Here is a 16,117-nt window from a genome sequence, read left to right as displayed (position 1 = left end):
AGGATTTGGGGAGGGAAAGAGAAACGATAGTTGGCCTTTTTTCTTTGAATGTCTTTGTAGTGTTTGACTTGTTGCAACAAAAACTGCTTCTGTAGTTTGAAAAGAAGGAATCCAATAAAGTATATATGTTTTTCAAAAAGGAAAGAAATCAAGCCAGCTCCACATTGGGCTTTGAAGCCTCTAAGATCAAATCTGAGCTATCCACGTCAAGAAGTCTAACCTTAATACATCCTGAACAAACCACCCCCACCCAGTGGGCTTCAAATGAAGGCTCCCTGCTTGCCAGGCCCCACCTCCAGCTGCCAGGAACACAAATCTGCCCCAGAAAGCCTTCCCTCAGCCACGCCCCCAAACGCTGGAAATACTGTGCAGAAAATGGCTCGACTAGGATCAAGACATGGATTCTAGCCCCAGCCTGGCTTCTAACAAGCTCTGTGACCCTGGGCAACTTACGTTACCATTGAGCCTCAGTTTCCTCATTTGTAAAATGGGGGAGAGTCCGACCTGCCTTTTCTACTTTGGGGTTTTGAGAGGACCAAATGAGGTAAGATGCACCTGTCAGAATGACCATTATCAAAAATATGAAAGATTACATGTGTTGGCAAGAGTGTAGAGAAAAGGGTACCCTTGTATACTGTTGGTGGAAATGTAAATGAGTACAGACATTATAAAAAACTGTATAAGACTCCTTAAAAATTAAAAATAGAACTGCCATATGATCTAGCAATCCCACTACTGGGTATATATATATCCAAAGGAAATGAAATCAGTGTGTTGAAGAGATATCTGCACTCCGAGGTTCACTGCAGCATTATTCACAATAGCCAAGATATGGAATGAAGATATGAAGTGTCCATCAATGGATGAATGCATAAAGAAAACGTGATATATATACATAATAGAGTATTACTCAGCCTTAAAGAAGAAAATCCTGTCATTTGTGACAACGTGGATGAACCTGGAAGGCGTTATGCTAAGTGAAATAAGCCAGGCACAGAGAAGCAAATACACGATCTCACTTATACGTGGAATCTAAAAAAGGTTGAACTCATAGAAGCAGAGAGTAGAATAGTGTTTACTAGGGGCTAGAGGTAGGGCTGTTGGGGAAATGTTGGTCAAAGGATACAACACTTCAGTTTAACGGGAGGAATAAGTTCAAGAGATCCATTGTACAACATGGTGACTTTAGTTAATAAGAATGCACTATATACTTGAACTTGCTAAGAGAGTAGATTTTAAGTGTTGTCACCCCCAAAAAAGTATGTGAGATAATGCATATGTTGATTAGCTCGACTTAGCCATTCCACAATGTCTACATTATTTCAAAACATCATGTTGTACGATGAGCTGTATGAAAGGGCTCTGTGGACGCTGCAGCCTTGCTGCTCAGAGCCAGGTCTGAGAAGCGGTTGCAGGAGTGTCACCTGGGAGCTTGCTAGAATTGCAGAATCTCAGGCCCCTAATGAAATCAGAACCTGCATTCTAACAAGACCCCTGGGTGGTTTATGTGCACATTAAAGTTTGAAAAGTACTGCTCTAAAGGGTGGTTTACTATAATAAGAAGAGTTATCAGAGCACTCCAGAAGAACTTGATTTTTTAAAAAATAAATGAAAGCTCAAGTAGACCTGTATAAAGAAAGGCCAGGCCCACCTCTGGATGGGGCAGAGATTTCCCCAAAGTGACCATGCTTATTTGAGACAGGGGTTCTCTTGGTCTCTAGGTGCCTCCCATCCTCTGAGAGATGCCCCCAGGGGAAATCATGGGGCCTTTTTCACCTATGCAAATGGAGCCTGCCCACCAGAGCTGTCATTTGGGGCCAGGGAGATGGGGTGGGGCGATAGCACTGCCACTCTTATTGCGCTCATAGTTAACACATTCTGGGCTGGATGCCTCCCAGATTCCTCCCAGATAATCTCATTAGCTGCCAAAGAGAGCCCAAGCCACATGAAAATGAAGCCGCTGAATTCGCATTGCTCCTCTGGAATGTCCTCCAAGACACAGCATCCACTCTTCATGATGGGAGCTATGGAGTGGCGTGGGTGGCTTCCAGAGGCCTGTCCTAAAGCCAGCAGGAAAGGATGTGGGGTCACAACCTGGGCACCACCTCTGCCCATTAAAAGAGGTGCCACTAAGTAGTTGCTGGCAGCTGTCCCTGCCCTGGTCTTACCAGCTTCTGTGAGAATCCCTTGGCCCTGCCCAGGCCCCTGGAAATTCCAGGTGGGACTCAGGGACTTGCCTCCACGCACCTCCATCCTTCTTCTTCTGCTTCCACATCCTCCAATTTCCTCTCTGCCTCTGGCTCCCAAGCTGTGACACATTCCCTTCATTTTCTACAAAGCAGGTTATTTCCCTTTTGGACAAATTTCTAAATCTTTCTAATTAACTAATTGGGTTGGGTTGAAGCCTTGTACCATTTGTAACCTGTAATTACTAGAAAATTGCCATGGTAACCACACTACTAATTAGCCACAATTTATTGCCATGGCAACCGGACCATAACAGAGATGTTACCCACACCTCCTTCTCGGCAAGTTGGCTGCATAGTTGGGGAGCAGGTGAGTTGACAGTCAGGAAGCTGGCCTCCTGGGTGCCAGCCCCAGCAGCTTTACGATGGGGGCCCAACTGGGGGCTGAGGTGGGGCAGCCAGGTACCTGCACCCCTCACTGATGCCACAGGGAAACGACTCCCAGGTCGACAAGCAAATCGTCTTCAAACCAATAGAATCCACCCACCATTATGTAGGCTGCCATGCCTACACCCTGCTAGGCCAATGTCAAAGGCCAATTATTCAGCAAATGTCTTCTACCAGGGCTTTCCCCTCCTCTCCTCTCTCCTTTGTCACACCCTCCCTCTCCTCCATCTCTTAAGGTTTAGTACACACCAAATTCGGTCACCCAGGGGGCAGTTAGGAACATCTTTATTTAGCTTTGGAGAATGATGTTCTAACAGGGAATTAACTCCATCTTGCATCAATTAATTCTTTTATAATTTGAGGCCAGCGCATCCTCTCGGGGCTGGAGAGGCAGTGCTGGTGGTGGGAGACACCACAGCACCAGGGGTCAGAAAGCCCAAGTTTGAGCTGTGTGACCTTGGGCTCATCACTGAAACTTCCTGGGCTTCTGTTTTCTCAGCTAGAACATAGGAGTGATAATAATACTGCCTCCTTCTCGGGGCTGTCATAAATATTAAGTGAGCTGGTTTTTGGAAGGTGCCTTGGAAAATGTCAGGTGCCATATAGTCATTAGCTGGGACTATTTACCACCTGCTGGGTGAATAATATCCCTTTATTTTTCCCAGCACTTTCAGGCTTCAAAGACCTCCTTGTTCTGCTGTTGGGGTGTGACTGCTCCTCCCTGCCCATCCCTGCTGAAGGCGTCTGCTCACCCTGCCCACCAGGCTGGGTAGGGTGTGGGGTTAGAGGGGAAAATGCCCCTTCGAGGTCCTCATTTCCCCCAGCCACATTCTGGCACTCTGATGATCTGTTCATTGGGCCCAACTCCCATGGGGCAGCCTTGGTTGTCCTCAAGAACCATCCCTCTACCTCTGAGCCCTGGCACGCTGGCAATGCAGACCCAAGTACAAGTCGGGTGCAGGCAATCCATCTCTCAGACTGCATCTGGGCCAGCCTTCAGGGACTGGGGGGTGAGACAGGGAAAGGTGGTGGGAAGGGAGGGTGTGCATGCAGCTGAACTTCTCCAAGCTGTGGGTCTCAGGACCCAGGGATGAGGCAGCACGAGGATTCTCGGTGCTAAGGTAAAGCCTCTTGGTTCCTGCCTGGCCTCTGCGCCTCCCCTCCTGCAGGATCACGGGAAGCATGCTCTCCAGGCCTGTTTCCTTCCTGTAAAGTGGGTGGGAATTGAGAAGTTCTCCAAGACTGCTACTAGCTTACTTTGCAATGAATGCATCCTCCAGGGTGGACACAGGATAAGCAGGTTGGGGGCCAATCCCTGTGCCCATCTAGCCCTGCACCCTCTGCATCAGCGGAGACTCTGAGGTGAGCCCCCTCAGCCAGGGAACTTGGCCATCTGCTGAGACCTTAATAGAAACAGGATTCTGGTGAATGCCATGATTTGCAGGCTGCCAGGAGCATCCAAGATATTGTAAATGAGTAGGGCAGAAATGCTGGAAACGTGGTGCAGGAATGGGCACAGAGAGAGAGAGGGAGAGAGTGTGTGTGTGTGTGTGTGTGTACACATGCTGGAGAATGGGGTGTGAGGATCAAGTGCAGGATGGTAACAGGGTCTCTCACCCTAAATTTCCTGAAAAATTACAAGACAAGATAACTGTGTAGGTGCTGGTGTTGCCACTGCCAAGCCTTCTGGGAGCCTTCAGAGGCTGGGCAGGACTTGACTGTTCTGTGTGGCGGGTATTAGACAAGGATACACCCACCGTCATCCTTCCTGCCCTGTCTCTGCAGAATGTTAAGGCAAGGGGTGGGGCAGCAGGACAGGCCCCATCACTTGTTTCCTCTCGACAGACGAGGGATTTGCACTGGCAAAGCCTGGGGGTGTAGCCTGGGGGTATAACCCGGGGTGGCTAGCCACAGGCTTGACATTTCTTTAAAATCTCTTGTGTTAGTTGAGAAAAATGCACACAAAATTACATGTCAGTTCTATAACATATCTGTGTTTGTTTTAAAAGAAACATAATGTTCCCCCCGATACTCACCAAATGCATCTGACACCCCAGGGAAAAGGTCTCTGTGTGTCCTGGGCTTTGGGTACCCCTAGCAGGCCCGTGCTGCACTCCTTGGGGGTCCCGGGCCCTGGCTGGGGAGCCTGTCACTCCAGCCCTGCCTGGTCTCTGGCTGTCAGATCTGGCTTCACTCCCGATGAAAGGCCAGCGCCCGCCTGGGAAGCTAGGAGGCCCCTTGGCCCCCACTCTTCGGCCCCTGGTTGAGCTCACTGGTGAGGATCTGCCAGAAGGCCTCAGCTGGGCTTTAGGCATCTCCGTCTCCTTCAGTAATGACTTCCTATAAATCAGGTCTGCCCTCCGCTTTGTTCCACACCGCTCCCAGCCAACAGCAAAACTCCCCACTCGACATCATAAATCCACCTTCATTTTCTTTCCGAATTTCTTTTAAGGCTTCTTTAATCACCACCTTACAGCCTGGACAGATGCTGCCTCAAAGGGTGAGGCCAAAATGCAGAGTTCCTGGGGAGGAGGCGAAGCCTGGGGGAGGCAGGGCAGGTGGGAAGGAGAGCAGAGAGATGGACTCCAGGGGGGATGGGGTGAAGATGCCGCTGGCCATGCCCAGGACTGGAGGTTTGGGGGGACACACAGAGAATGTTTCCCAGGAAGGGGCTGGACCTGCCTCTCTTGTGCATCCCCCTGTACCTTGCACAGTGCTCCCTGTACCCAGGAGATGCCCAGCAGAGGGCCCTGGCATTGCTCTAGCAGAGCCTCAGAGCAGGAGGTGTTGGTATTTGCTACACTAGGTGGGCACTGCCCGTGTGCTAGGCCATGTGCCAGCCATGTCCCATGTGCACCTCCTTTCATTCTCACAACACTCCCATTTTGAAGGTGAGAAAACTGAGGCTGGGAGAATAGTTTGCCCACTACTGCCTAGGCTGTAATGCACGGGGTAGGCTGGACCTGCACCTGTGGCCTGGCTCCAGACCCTGTCCCCTCACCTGCTAGCTCAATGCCCTCAGAGAAGCTGAGGGGCATGCCCAAGGTCACTGGGGCCTGGACCGCAGAGGCAGTGCAGGACTCTTGCCTCCCACCTTCCCCTCCTCTGGTTCCATCTGGTTCCATGCCACAGCCTTGGCCATGGCCAGAACCTAGTTCCCAGGATTCCCAGGCAGGGCAGCTCCCGGCACTGTCCCGGCTTCAAGAGGCCTCAAGCAGCTGGGGAAGTTGGGGACCAGGGGATGGGAGAGTGGTCTTCCTACTGCCCCAGTCTCTCTCCCAATCTCTCGCTCGGCCACCCTCCCGGGGCCCTCGAGTCCCCCGAGAGCTGACGTGGTGGCCGCTAGATGGCACTGTGACCCAGCGGAGCAGCTGCAGCCACGGGAATGGATAATGTCTAGAGAGGAGGCCTCCCCTCCCCCTCCCGCAGTGCTGAGGGCCCGTGCCTGGGTAGCACCTTTGCCCGGCCTGCCCTGGGGTGGCTGGCCCTCCCCCGCTGTCCTGAACACTCAGCCAGGCAGCTGCTTCAGCCACAACCACCTGGGTGGGGCTGCCCCAAGTCCGGGTGCCAGCCTGGGGTTGTCATCCCAGTGGGTGTGGGCCTCCCCTCACAGCCCCTCCTGTCTTGCAGGCTGGCAGGATTCTGAAGCTGGAGGTCATCGGAAAGGTCAGCAGGCTGTGGCAGTTTAAGCATCAGGAGGAGATGGGGCTCTAAGTGCTAGCTCCCTATGAACCTCCTGTGTGACCTTGGGAGAGTCCCTTCTCCTCCCTGGATCTCCATCTGTTCTTTGTAAAATGGGAGGTTCTCCCAGGTCGTACAGCTCTCTAGCAGGCAGGTGCTGTGTGGCTTGGCTCCAGGGACCTCCCAGCTCCCTGAGTGCACATCTGGACATGGCCTGCCCCTTCCGTCTGCTTTCCTTCCAGCTTCTCAGGCCCCCTGGCACCAGAGTGGTGCTGAGCGCTGGCCACGCGCCCAGAGCCTCAGCCATCAGGCCGGGCTCAGCATGGCGGCCCTTACATTTGGGGTCCATTCCTGGGGCTTGGGGGTGGGGGGCACTCTGGGCTAGTTTTCCAGCCAGATGTCCATGTGTCATTAGCTGAGTGACAAGGTGGGCTGCAGGGTAGTGTTGGGGGCTTGGCGGGCAGGGAAAGAGTAGGCTGGAGAAGGCGGGCAGACAGAATAGTAACATGGTGGGCCAAATAGGTTCTTGTCAGCCAAATGGCTTTTGGAAGTCTGCAGAGCTGTTCGAACATGTCCTCTGGGCACGCCAGCTGCCCCAGCCTCCCTCCGTTCCTCCACCAAAGCTGCTGCTTCTTCCTTGAACCGCCCGTCCTTCCAGCCCCGCTGGCACAGTTGGCTGGTGCTTCCATCCCCACCGTGCTCCTCATCTGCCTCCTCTGGGTCTCCTCCTTCCCCCTCCTTGGTTCTGTGCCAGCCCAGCCAGCGTGAACAATGCCCCCTTCATACTCAAACCCAGCCGCAACCTCCAAATTCTTTTATTCTGTGTCTAGCCCACTCTCCCAGTCCTTGCCTCCCTTCCACCTCGTCATTCTCCAGTGCTTCATCCCCCCAGTGCACCCCCCTTCCCTTGCAAGATCAAGGCACTTAATTGCCAAGCCAGCCCAGTGCACAGAACTGGGAACTATTCAGAAAAATTGACTGTGCAAATCTAGGCTGAAGCGCCTGCATGTTTATTTCTTTTCCGGGAGAAACATGGTTTATTACTGACATAGCCTTTCCATGGTACCTTCATGCGCGGAGCTCTCAGGCACTTAGACAGGGCTTGAGCTGTGCTAACCATTTTATTGTCTAGTCATTTGTTCCCACAAACTTTGTAAGACAGGCCAACATTAATCTCGCCCTTTCACCAGGGTGAAAGGTGGCTAAAGAAAGGCATCGTAAACTCAGGAGAGGCAGTGACAACCCTTTCTGGGCAGGACTTTGAGATGATGCCACTACCCAGGTGTCTGGAGGCAGGGGGGTGCCCCAAAGGACCCCTCAACCATCCTCCAGCCCCAGGATTCAGACTGAGGGAGCCTGCCACTTTGGGAGCCTCTGCTGCACACGTTGGGATGGATATGTCAGGAAGGCCGACCAACGAGAGGATCTCTCTGTCCCAAGTGCAGATCAGGTATGAATGTGGCTTAAGTTCACATGACAAGTTGTTGTGTACAGCTCTGGCTTCCTGATTTTTGGCACCCAAAACAGGAACTGGATTGCTCTGCCATCAGCAGTCTATTGGCAGATTATCAGAGTTTAGTCAGCAGCCGTGCTGGAATTAGAAAAACAGCCTTCCCTAGAAAGATCTCGCTGTCAGAGAGTCTGACAATAGGTCCCCCATCCAGAAAGACAAAGGGGGAGCACACCTTCAAAAAAAAGTGCTGGAGAGTTTTTGGAACAAGATCACAATTCTTTGAGCTCAGTTATCCGAGACGGGACCCAGCTGAAGCCTAGGGATTTAGCACTCAATTCCTGGTTGCTTATGTGTAAGTAAATAATTTCATCTGCGATTTGGCAATAAAGAATGCTTTAAATCTCGGCTTTTGTGATTTGTCAGTTTTCTCCTACAGAACCTGCTCACCCATCATTGAGGTTACCAGAGGCAGTGGGGCAAGAGGTTCCAGGGAGAGAATGATGTTGTGGTGTTCTCACATCCCACTTTCCAGCAAGCCAGATTGGGTACCCCAAAACTCATACCTGCCAGATCTCTCACCAACCCTTGGAGAGGCAGTGTGGGAGAAGCCTTCTGTGGGTGGCAGGACGGAATAGAGCCTTTATCTCCCCTCCCCAGGGACATAAGGCCACCCTTTCCTTGCGGTCTCTGATGAATTAGACTCAGCCTTGCAGGGCCCTGGCCCCCAGCCCCAGCCCCTCCAGCACACCACCTCCCACGTCACTCTGCGTACCTGTATATTTGCTGACGCCAGCCTCAGCAGCCACGTCTCTGAGTGCCAGAATGCCCCGGGAGAGGTCACTGGCCTCAGGGTCCATTTCAATGAGGGCATCAGGGCCCACATTACCGTAGGCGTAATTGGCAATGTAGATAGAGTAGCGTCCAGAGCCCTGAGGAAGAAGGGAAGGAAGCGGTGAGCAGGCCCACCTTGGCTCATCCCAGAAACTGCCCCCTCCCCACCCCAGGTAGGACCATAGCTCTTTCACAGGGTTGGGTTCTTCTCCCCAGGTCTGTTGTGAATGGCCTTGCAGGCTGTGCATGGCACACTTCCAGAGGGGCTTTTCACAAAGGCTACCATGTGAATGACACTCCCGGGAGTTGTACAACAAAGCAGCCTGTTTTTCCTTCCATCCTGTTCCAGAAGAACACATCCCTCCCTCTCCCCCACAACCACCTTTTTATAGACAATTTTCTAATATGCCTCCCTCCAGCTGAGCTCTCTCCAGCTGCCAGCCAGGGTAGCTGCTCAATAAATATTTGCTGATTGATTGATCTACCAATTCCCATTATTCTCAGTCTCTCTCTCGCATTCAAGCTCACTCCAGCCAAGATGACAAGCAAATTCCTGAGCCATCTCCCTCCCCCTGTTCCCACCCCACGCTTCTTCATTCCTCTGTTTTGGTAGCACAAGAGGCACAGATTTGCAGGGGTCCTACTTCCCTCTTCCATTCCCTTATTTCCCCCGTATTACCAGGAAGAAAGATAATATCACTTCTGTCTTTATAACACTGTCTCAAAGGTTCTCTTTTCCCTTTGCATCCAGGAGCAGCCCTGGGCACCAGCTCCTCCGTGCAAGAGTCATTCTCTTCTCTAGTCCAAAACACTGCTGATGAAAGACTCTTCTCTTCTGCCTGTTATTATAATGGTGCTATTTCTTCAATGGATGACTTCTTCCCAAGAGATCCACATACTTTGTAAATCAGTTTTCTGGCTTTTCTCTCATCCTTTTCACCACTTCCCTCCAATTAATTAGACAGTAAATATTTCTTAAGCTCTAACTATGTGCCAAGTGCTGTGTTATAAATGTACTTAAGACAAAGTCCCTGACCGTAGGTTGCTTATAGTCTAGTTTGAAAGACAAGCCATAAACCTAAAAGGACCTAAGAGAAACTGTTGAGCTCACAGCAACAAGACTGGTGGTCCTCTTTCCTTGCTTCAATTTCTCATCCATTGGCACCATGAGCACAATTCTTGTTCCACCTAACTGGTCAGCGACTTTATATCTTTGTGGGTTTTTTGGTGTTTTTTGTTTGTTTCTTTGGGTCTCGCTCTGTTGCCCCGGCTGCAGTACAGTGGTGTGATCTTGGCTCACTGCAGCCTCCACCTCCCAGGTTCAAGTGATTGCCCTGCTTCAGCCTCCCAAGTAGCTGGGATTACAGGCGTGCACCACAACTCCTGGCTAATTCTTGTATTTTTTAGTAGAGAGGGGGTTTCACCATACTGGTCAGGCTGGTCTCGACCTCCCGACCTCAAGTGATCCACCCCCCTCAGCCTCCTAAAGTGCTGGAATTACAGGTGTGAGCCACTGTGCTTGGCCAATCTTCGAAGGGATCATTTTCTTTGAGGAAGTTGATTAAGAGCCACATGAGTCTGTCTGACTGGTGGGTGAGGCCAAGGAGGGAGCTTAGAGTTTCCTGTTAGAGTCTCCTGTGTGACACAGATGTATCAACAATGATACAAGCATATGGCAGAGAACACGTACAGGATTTCCTGGGCACACAGAAGAGGAGCTCCTAACCCAGAGGAAGGGCACCTAACTATGGGAAAGTCCGAAAAGCTTTTCTTAAAGGAGTCTCAGTCAGATGAATTGGAGGGAAGAGAACCTTCCAAGTAGAGGTGAGAAAGAGGAGGATGTATGTAGAGAAACTACAGCAGTTAGTTCAATGTTGCTGGAATATAAAATGCAAGGCAGAGAGTGTCAAGGGATGAAGCTAGAGAAGGTGGTAAATTTGTTCCTTACAGATTGCTCTGCTCCTTCTCTTTTGGTTATCTGAGTCTTTATGCTGCTACCCAGAAATCTGTGCTTTACAAATCTTGCTACTCAAAGTGATCCCTACACCAGTGGCATTGGTGACCTCTGGGATCATGTTTGAAATATAGACCCTCAGCAACCACCCCCCAAGATCTGCTGAATCAGAATCTGCATTGTAGCAAGACTGCCATGTGATTCCTGTGCAAAATTGAAGTTTGAGATGCACTGCTTTACAGTACAGCCTTTTTTTTTTTTTTTTTTTTAGACAGGGTCTCCCTCTGTCACTCAGGCTCACTGCAGCTTCGACTGGGCTCAAGTGATCCTCCCACTCCAGCCTCCCAAGTAGCTGGGACTACAGGTGTGCACCACCACACCCAGCTAATTTTTTGTTTGTCTGTTTGTTTGTTTGTTTGTAGAGACAGAGTCTCCCTATGTTGCTGAGGCTGGTCTTGAACTCCTGGTTCTCAATCTATCCTCCCGATTTGGATGCCCAAAGTGCTGGTTAAGGGTTTGAGCCACCATACCTGGCCTGACATGGCTTCTTGATTAGGGGAGAACTTTGAGAAGTTCTCAGCCATCCCAGGCTGTGCAGAATGACTGGGTGAAAAGCGAATGAAGGGGCCAAAGAGGAAAGTGAGCCATCACAAACCATTCCCAACCCTACCAGCTGGCAGCAGTCTCATCAACAAATGAGCAATAAGTTCAATGGACTGAAATTCACTCTGCTAGAAATTAGGATATTTACAAAATTCAGTTATACCTAGTTCCTTACTTTGATTTATCGAGGGTATAAACTGACAAACACAGATGTGTCACGGTTGTAGAAGACTGCAGAAATTCACATATGAACTTGACCGCGGTAATTCTGGGAGGGTGAGATGATTCCAAGGGAAGGAAGATGTTTCTGCAGCTTTGGGGCCAATGCAGTGGTTCCCACACTTTAACTTACATCAGAATCACCTGGGGGGCTCATTAAAACACAGATTTTTTTTTTTAAACATCTGGCCCCCATCCCCTGAGTTTCTGACCAACAGGTCTGGGGTAAGCCATGAGAATTTGCATTTCTAACAAATTCCCAGATGATGCTGACACTGCTGGTCTGGGAACCACACTTTGAGAACCACTGGTCCAGGGCCATTAGCCCGGGTCCTAGTCTAGGGCCTGCCCCTGACTGCCTCCAGGCTGCATCTCCTCAGGTGTTAAATGGAGATCATATTCCCCCTGCTTCCTGGCAAGGTTGTTGAGAAGACGAAATGAGACAACGTGTGTGAAAAGTCTTTGAAAATATAAAAATGCTATATAAACATGAGGCATAATCATTATTGATCAGAGGACATTCTTGTAAGAGACCGGCTTTGAGCTGGATCCAGAAAGGTGAGTGAGTGATGAGGCAGCTGGAGAGAAAGGACAAGTGGATGTTCTGAGTTTGGAGCAGAGAATGAGTGAGGGGTGCAAGGGGAGAGGGAGAGAACAGCACGTGGCGGAGTGGGGGCGGGGCTGAGGCATCTATGGAGCAAAAGTTCTCATACTTCAGCATGCGTCAGAGTCACCTGCAGGGCTAGCTGAACCCCAGATCGCTGGCCCCACCCCTGGAGTTTCTGATTCAGTCTGTCTGGAGGGTGCAGTGGGGCAGGGCCTGAGAATGTGCATTTCTAGCAATGCTGCTGCTGCTGGCCCAGAGGCTACACTGAGAACCACTGACTAGGTAGCTAGATTAAAAGGCCCCACACCAGGTAGGGGCTATGGGATGGGGCTAAGGAAGGATGACTAGGGTGAGTGCTGTAATAAAGTTAGAAACTTGTGTCTGCTATCATTTCACCAAGGGGCAGGGAGGCGGAGGGTAAAAAGGCATCTTCATTTTCAGGCAGGCAAGGTTCAATTCCTGGCTTTGCCTGTTGCTTCATGTGTGATCAAGGTCAAGTTGCCTAATTTCTCAAAACCTGAGTTTCCATATCTGTCAAATCGGATAGTGACAGCATCTACCTCATTGGGGTCTTATGAGGACTCAGTAGGATGAGGCAGGTAAAGCATGCGGGACAAGGCGTGGCATGTCCCTAGTGTAAGAGGTGTTGGCTGTTACTGTTGTCCTTGCTCTTGTGTTTTCCCGTACCATGCTGCATTCCTCTCTCTTAACTTCCAGGCTGCCCTTGGCCTCTCTCCATTCCTCCCCTGGCAGTCCTCAGGCCCCAGGGATGGCCAAGGTGGTGGCTGGACTCAGAAAGCAACCCTCCTCTGCTGGCAGACTGACTGTAGGGCTTCTTTCTAGCTTTCTGAGGCCTGGGAGACTGAAGTCAGGGGCTGAGCAGGGTGTGAGCAAGCTTGTGGACACCTGCCTCCTGTGCTGCAGTGCCAGGCCATCTTTTTTTTTTTTTTTTTTTTTGCATTTCACATAGTGCCTTTGTCCTGTGGTTAAATGCGTGGGTGTGCAGATGACCTTGTTAGGACAGAGTGCATCTCTTTGTGATTAACTTGCATGCCTCTCCCCCCAGTTCTCTGAGAAGTTGCCCACATTAGCTGAGTGTCAAAAGCCTTGGTCCTGAACGGGTGAGATGGGAAACCGGGAGGAGGCTGGGAAGAGGCCCCTAACCGTGACCAGGTCTGGCACCCTCCAGCTCCACCCCACACTCTGGGGCTGTTCACAGAGCTGCCTCCCCATCTCCTCCCACCAGGCAGGAGTCCAGGTGGCACAGATTCAGGTCAGGCTAAATGTGGCTTCACAGCCCAGCTTGGCTTCTCTTCCCAGCACAAGCTTGTTAAGAAATAAATATTTATACCTGGCACCTGCCTTCTCCCAAGGCCTGGGGGCCCCTGCTGTAAAGATTCACACTGAATCCCCAATCCCCTCGGTGCTATCTCAATCCCAAAGTGAGCCAAGCCTCTTGCCCCTGCCCCCAGAATGGGGGCCATAGACACTCCTGTGGCAGCCGGGCAGCAGCTGGGCCCCTGATTTAGTGATGACTGTTTACAAAGCCAAGGAGGTAGGCGGCAGGGGAGCAGGTGACATGAGGGATAAATCACCTTTGCAGCAAGCTGCTGGCTCTGGCGAGGCCTGCTGGGACCTAAGCCTGGGTGGGCGGCTGCCCCCTCACTGGGCAGATGGCTGCGGCAGCTCATGCCCCTCCCCACTCCGTCTTCCTCCCCCATCCAGTTTGGGTGGGGCACCTCTGTGTAGGGTGCACTTGCAGGGCACGAAAATGTTGGAGGAGCTGTTGATGAACTAAAGTACTTGTATATTGAGGCAACCCTCCCCTCACCCACCTAGAAACTCCTCCATTGTGCCTTCATTTATTCAGTAAATATTTACGAAGGGCTCCACGGCTCAGTGCCTGGCACACAGGAGGCACTTAATAAATGTTAGTTGAGTGAATGAATGCAGGCAAGATTTAGAGCTAGAAGAGGGGAGTTCATGTCCTAGCCACACCACTCATCTGCTTTGGGCTCTCACGCAAGTCACTGCCCCAACCTAGGCTTCCATCCCCACAAGTGTCCTGAGGACACAATGATCCCTTGGCTGGCTTCCTCACTGGTTTCTGGTGGGGCTGCACAGGAGACAGGATGTGAAAGGTACACAGGAATGCATTCTGCAAGTCTTAGTTATTGGTATTTAGCACCCAATCTATCCAAGACACCGTGGGAGCCGCCACTCTGTCAGGGGACGTCTACACAGTGGCTCCTCTCCTGGCTCTCACATGGCTTCTCCCCAGGACCCCATGCGCCCCTGCACTCACCTTTCTGTCCACACAGGCCACAGAGCGTCCGGCAAAGAGGCTGGCCACACCACGGGCCACGTTGACCTCATCGCTCAGGATGTCTTCCCACCGGTTATTGCGAAACTTGAACAACTTGTCGGTGTACGTGGCCACCCCTGGAGAGAGGAGGAAAGAGAGGGCTGGTGGACAGTGGATCAGGGTCTTGGTTCTGATCTCTGGGTATGTCTCATGGCACCTTTCACAAGGTGGTGGGGACCAGAGGAGGATGGGTCATCAGCGGCAAGGAAGACCTCAAGCAGGTGAGACTCCTCTGTGCTTGGGGAGAACTCACATGTTTCCAGTTGAGGGAAAAGACTCTAAGCCTCATGAAGATGGCTGGCTCAGGCCTCAGGAACTAGGGAAGAAGTGCCACTGCTGCAGTGTGCCCAAGATGACCCTCAGCAGCTGGATTTCATGCCCTGCCCCGTGCTCCTGCAACAGCATCAAGGAGCTCCTGGGACTGCAATACGGTAACATCCAAACTCAACCCAGGATGGCTCTTTCTCCAGGCGCTGTCCCTACATTCTCTACTGGATTGCAGGACCTACCTGATTTGGGTCTCAGAAGAAATGGTTCTGGTTCATGGGTAGGTCTCAGTTCACCCTGAGGAAGGGGCTGGAAGCTGAGCTCTGACAGGATGAGAAGTGAGGGGTTGTTCTGCCTGGGGTGTGATGAGTTTGGGCAGCCCTGGGAGGCCCCTGGTCCCAGGACTGGGAGTCCCAGAAGGCAGTGTTTTTCACCTCTTTTGGATTACTGGCCCCTTTGAGAACTGGAGGGAGGTGAAAGACCTTCAGCTCAGGGAGTTGCAGGTCTGCACCACACAACATGCCATACATCATTTCAGGTCTGTGGCCTTCTGGAGCTCGTTCGTGACTAAGAAGCCTTGTTCTGGAGAAGTGGGAATAACTGCTGATTGCTGAGGCCTCAAGCCCATTCAAGTGACCACTTGAAAGGCAGAGCTCTCTCCTCCGCCGTCACCCTTAGTTAATTTCTTGTTAATGCAAGACCCCGAGTGTTCGTAGTTTAGGGGGGTCCTCATTCTACCCCCTGGGCTGGACAGGAAACACAGGGAGAGGAGCAGCTGAAGGAATCGGGGAAGGTGAGCTTGAGGAAGACTGGACTTGGGGACAGAACCCTGAACTTGACTGTCTGGGCCAGGGAAGAGGCAGCGGGCTTAGACTGAGGAGAGACAGCATGGCACAGGGGCCCAGGGGCCAAGAGCTTGGGGTGATGGAAATGATCTGGAGCCCCGGTGTTGGTTCTGCTTGGATTCTACTTCTAGGCTCCAGACTCGAGGCATGCTGCCCAGCATCTCTGAGCCTCGGTTTTCCTACTTGTGAGTGGGGATGACAGTAGTTACAGTCAAGTTTACTGTGAGGAATAAATGAGATGATGCACATTAAAGGTTTGGGATGGTCCCCCCACCAAAGTGGTAGCTATTTTTCGACAGGAATGATTTTTCTCATGTTATAGATGAACTACTTTCCAAGGTTCTTTAGAGACATCAGCCCTGCGCTGTAGGGGTTTGGTGAAAACCAGTGATTCTGTGAGTGGGTATGTGTGGGCGTGGGAAGTGTGTGAGTGTGAGCATGAGCGAGAGTGAGCATTGTGCGAGTGAATGTGTGTGTGTGTGGATGTGTGAATGAGTGAGAGTATGCAGGAGTAAGAGCCAGCATGAGTGAGAGTAAGAGTGTGTGAGTGGGCTGGGCACGGTGGCTCATGCCAGTAATCCCAGTACTGTGGGAGGCCGAGGCGGGCGGATCACTTGAGCCCAGGAGTTCTAGACCAGCCAGGCAACATAGCAAGATCC

The 16,117-nt window shown here is 51.4% G+C and overlaps 1 protein-coding gene across 4 annotated transcripts in view; it reads right to left on the bottom strand.

Moving 5' to 3' along the window:
- The window catches only part of CRTAC1 (cartilage acidic protein 1), a 165,661-nt gene that overhangs the window by 43,956 nt on the left and 105,588 nt on the right, over nucleotides 1-16,117 (bottom strand). For all 4 annotated transcript variants that reach the window (XM_030808752.1, XM_003255312.4, XM_004087560.2 and 1 more), the window contains exons 4-5: nucleotides 14,287-14,423; nucleotides 8,540-8,696 (exon numbers count right to left, since the gene is read on the bottom strand). In XM_030808752.1, coding sequence (XP_030664612.1) covers nucleotides 8,540-8,696; nucleotides 14,287-14,423 — 294 coding nt within the window. The remainder of the gene's footprint in view (nucleotides 1-8,539; nucleotides 8,697-14,286; nucleotides 14,424-16,117) is intronic.

This window comes from Nomascus leucogenys, chromosome 3 (assembly GCF_006542625.1).
Source record: "Nomascus leucogenys isolate Asia chromosome 3, Asia_NLE_v1, whole genome shotgun sequence".
NCBI lineage: Eukaryota > Metazoa > Chordata > Mammalia > Primates > Hylobatidae > Nomascus > Nomascus leucogenys.
The sequence above is the reverse complement of the archived record's forward strand: the minus strand, read 5'-3'. Positions and strand labels throughout refer to the sequence as shown.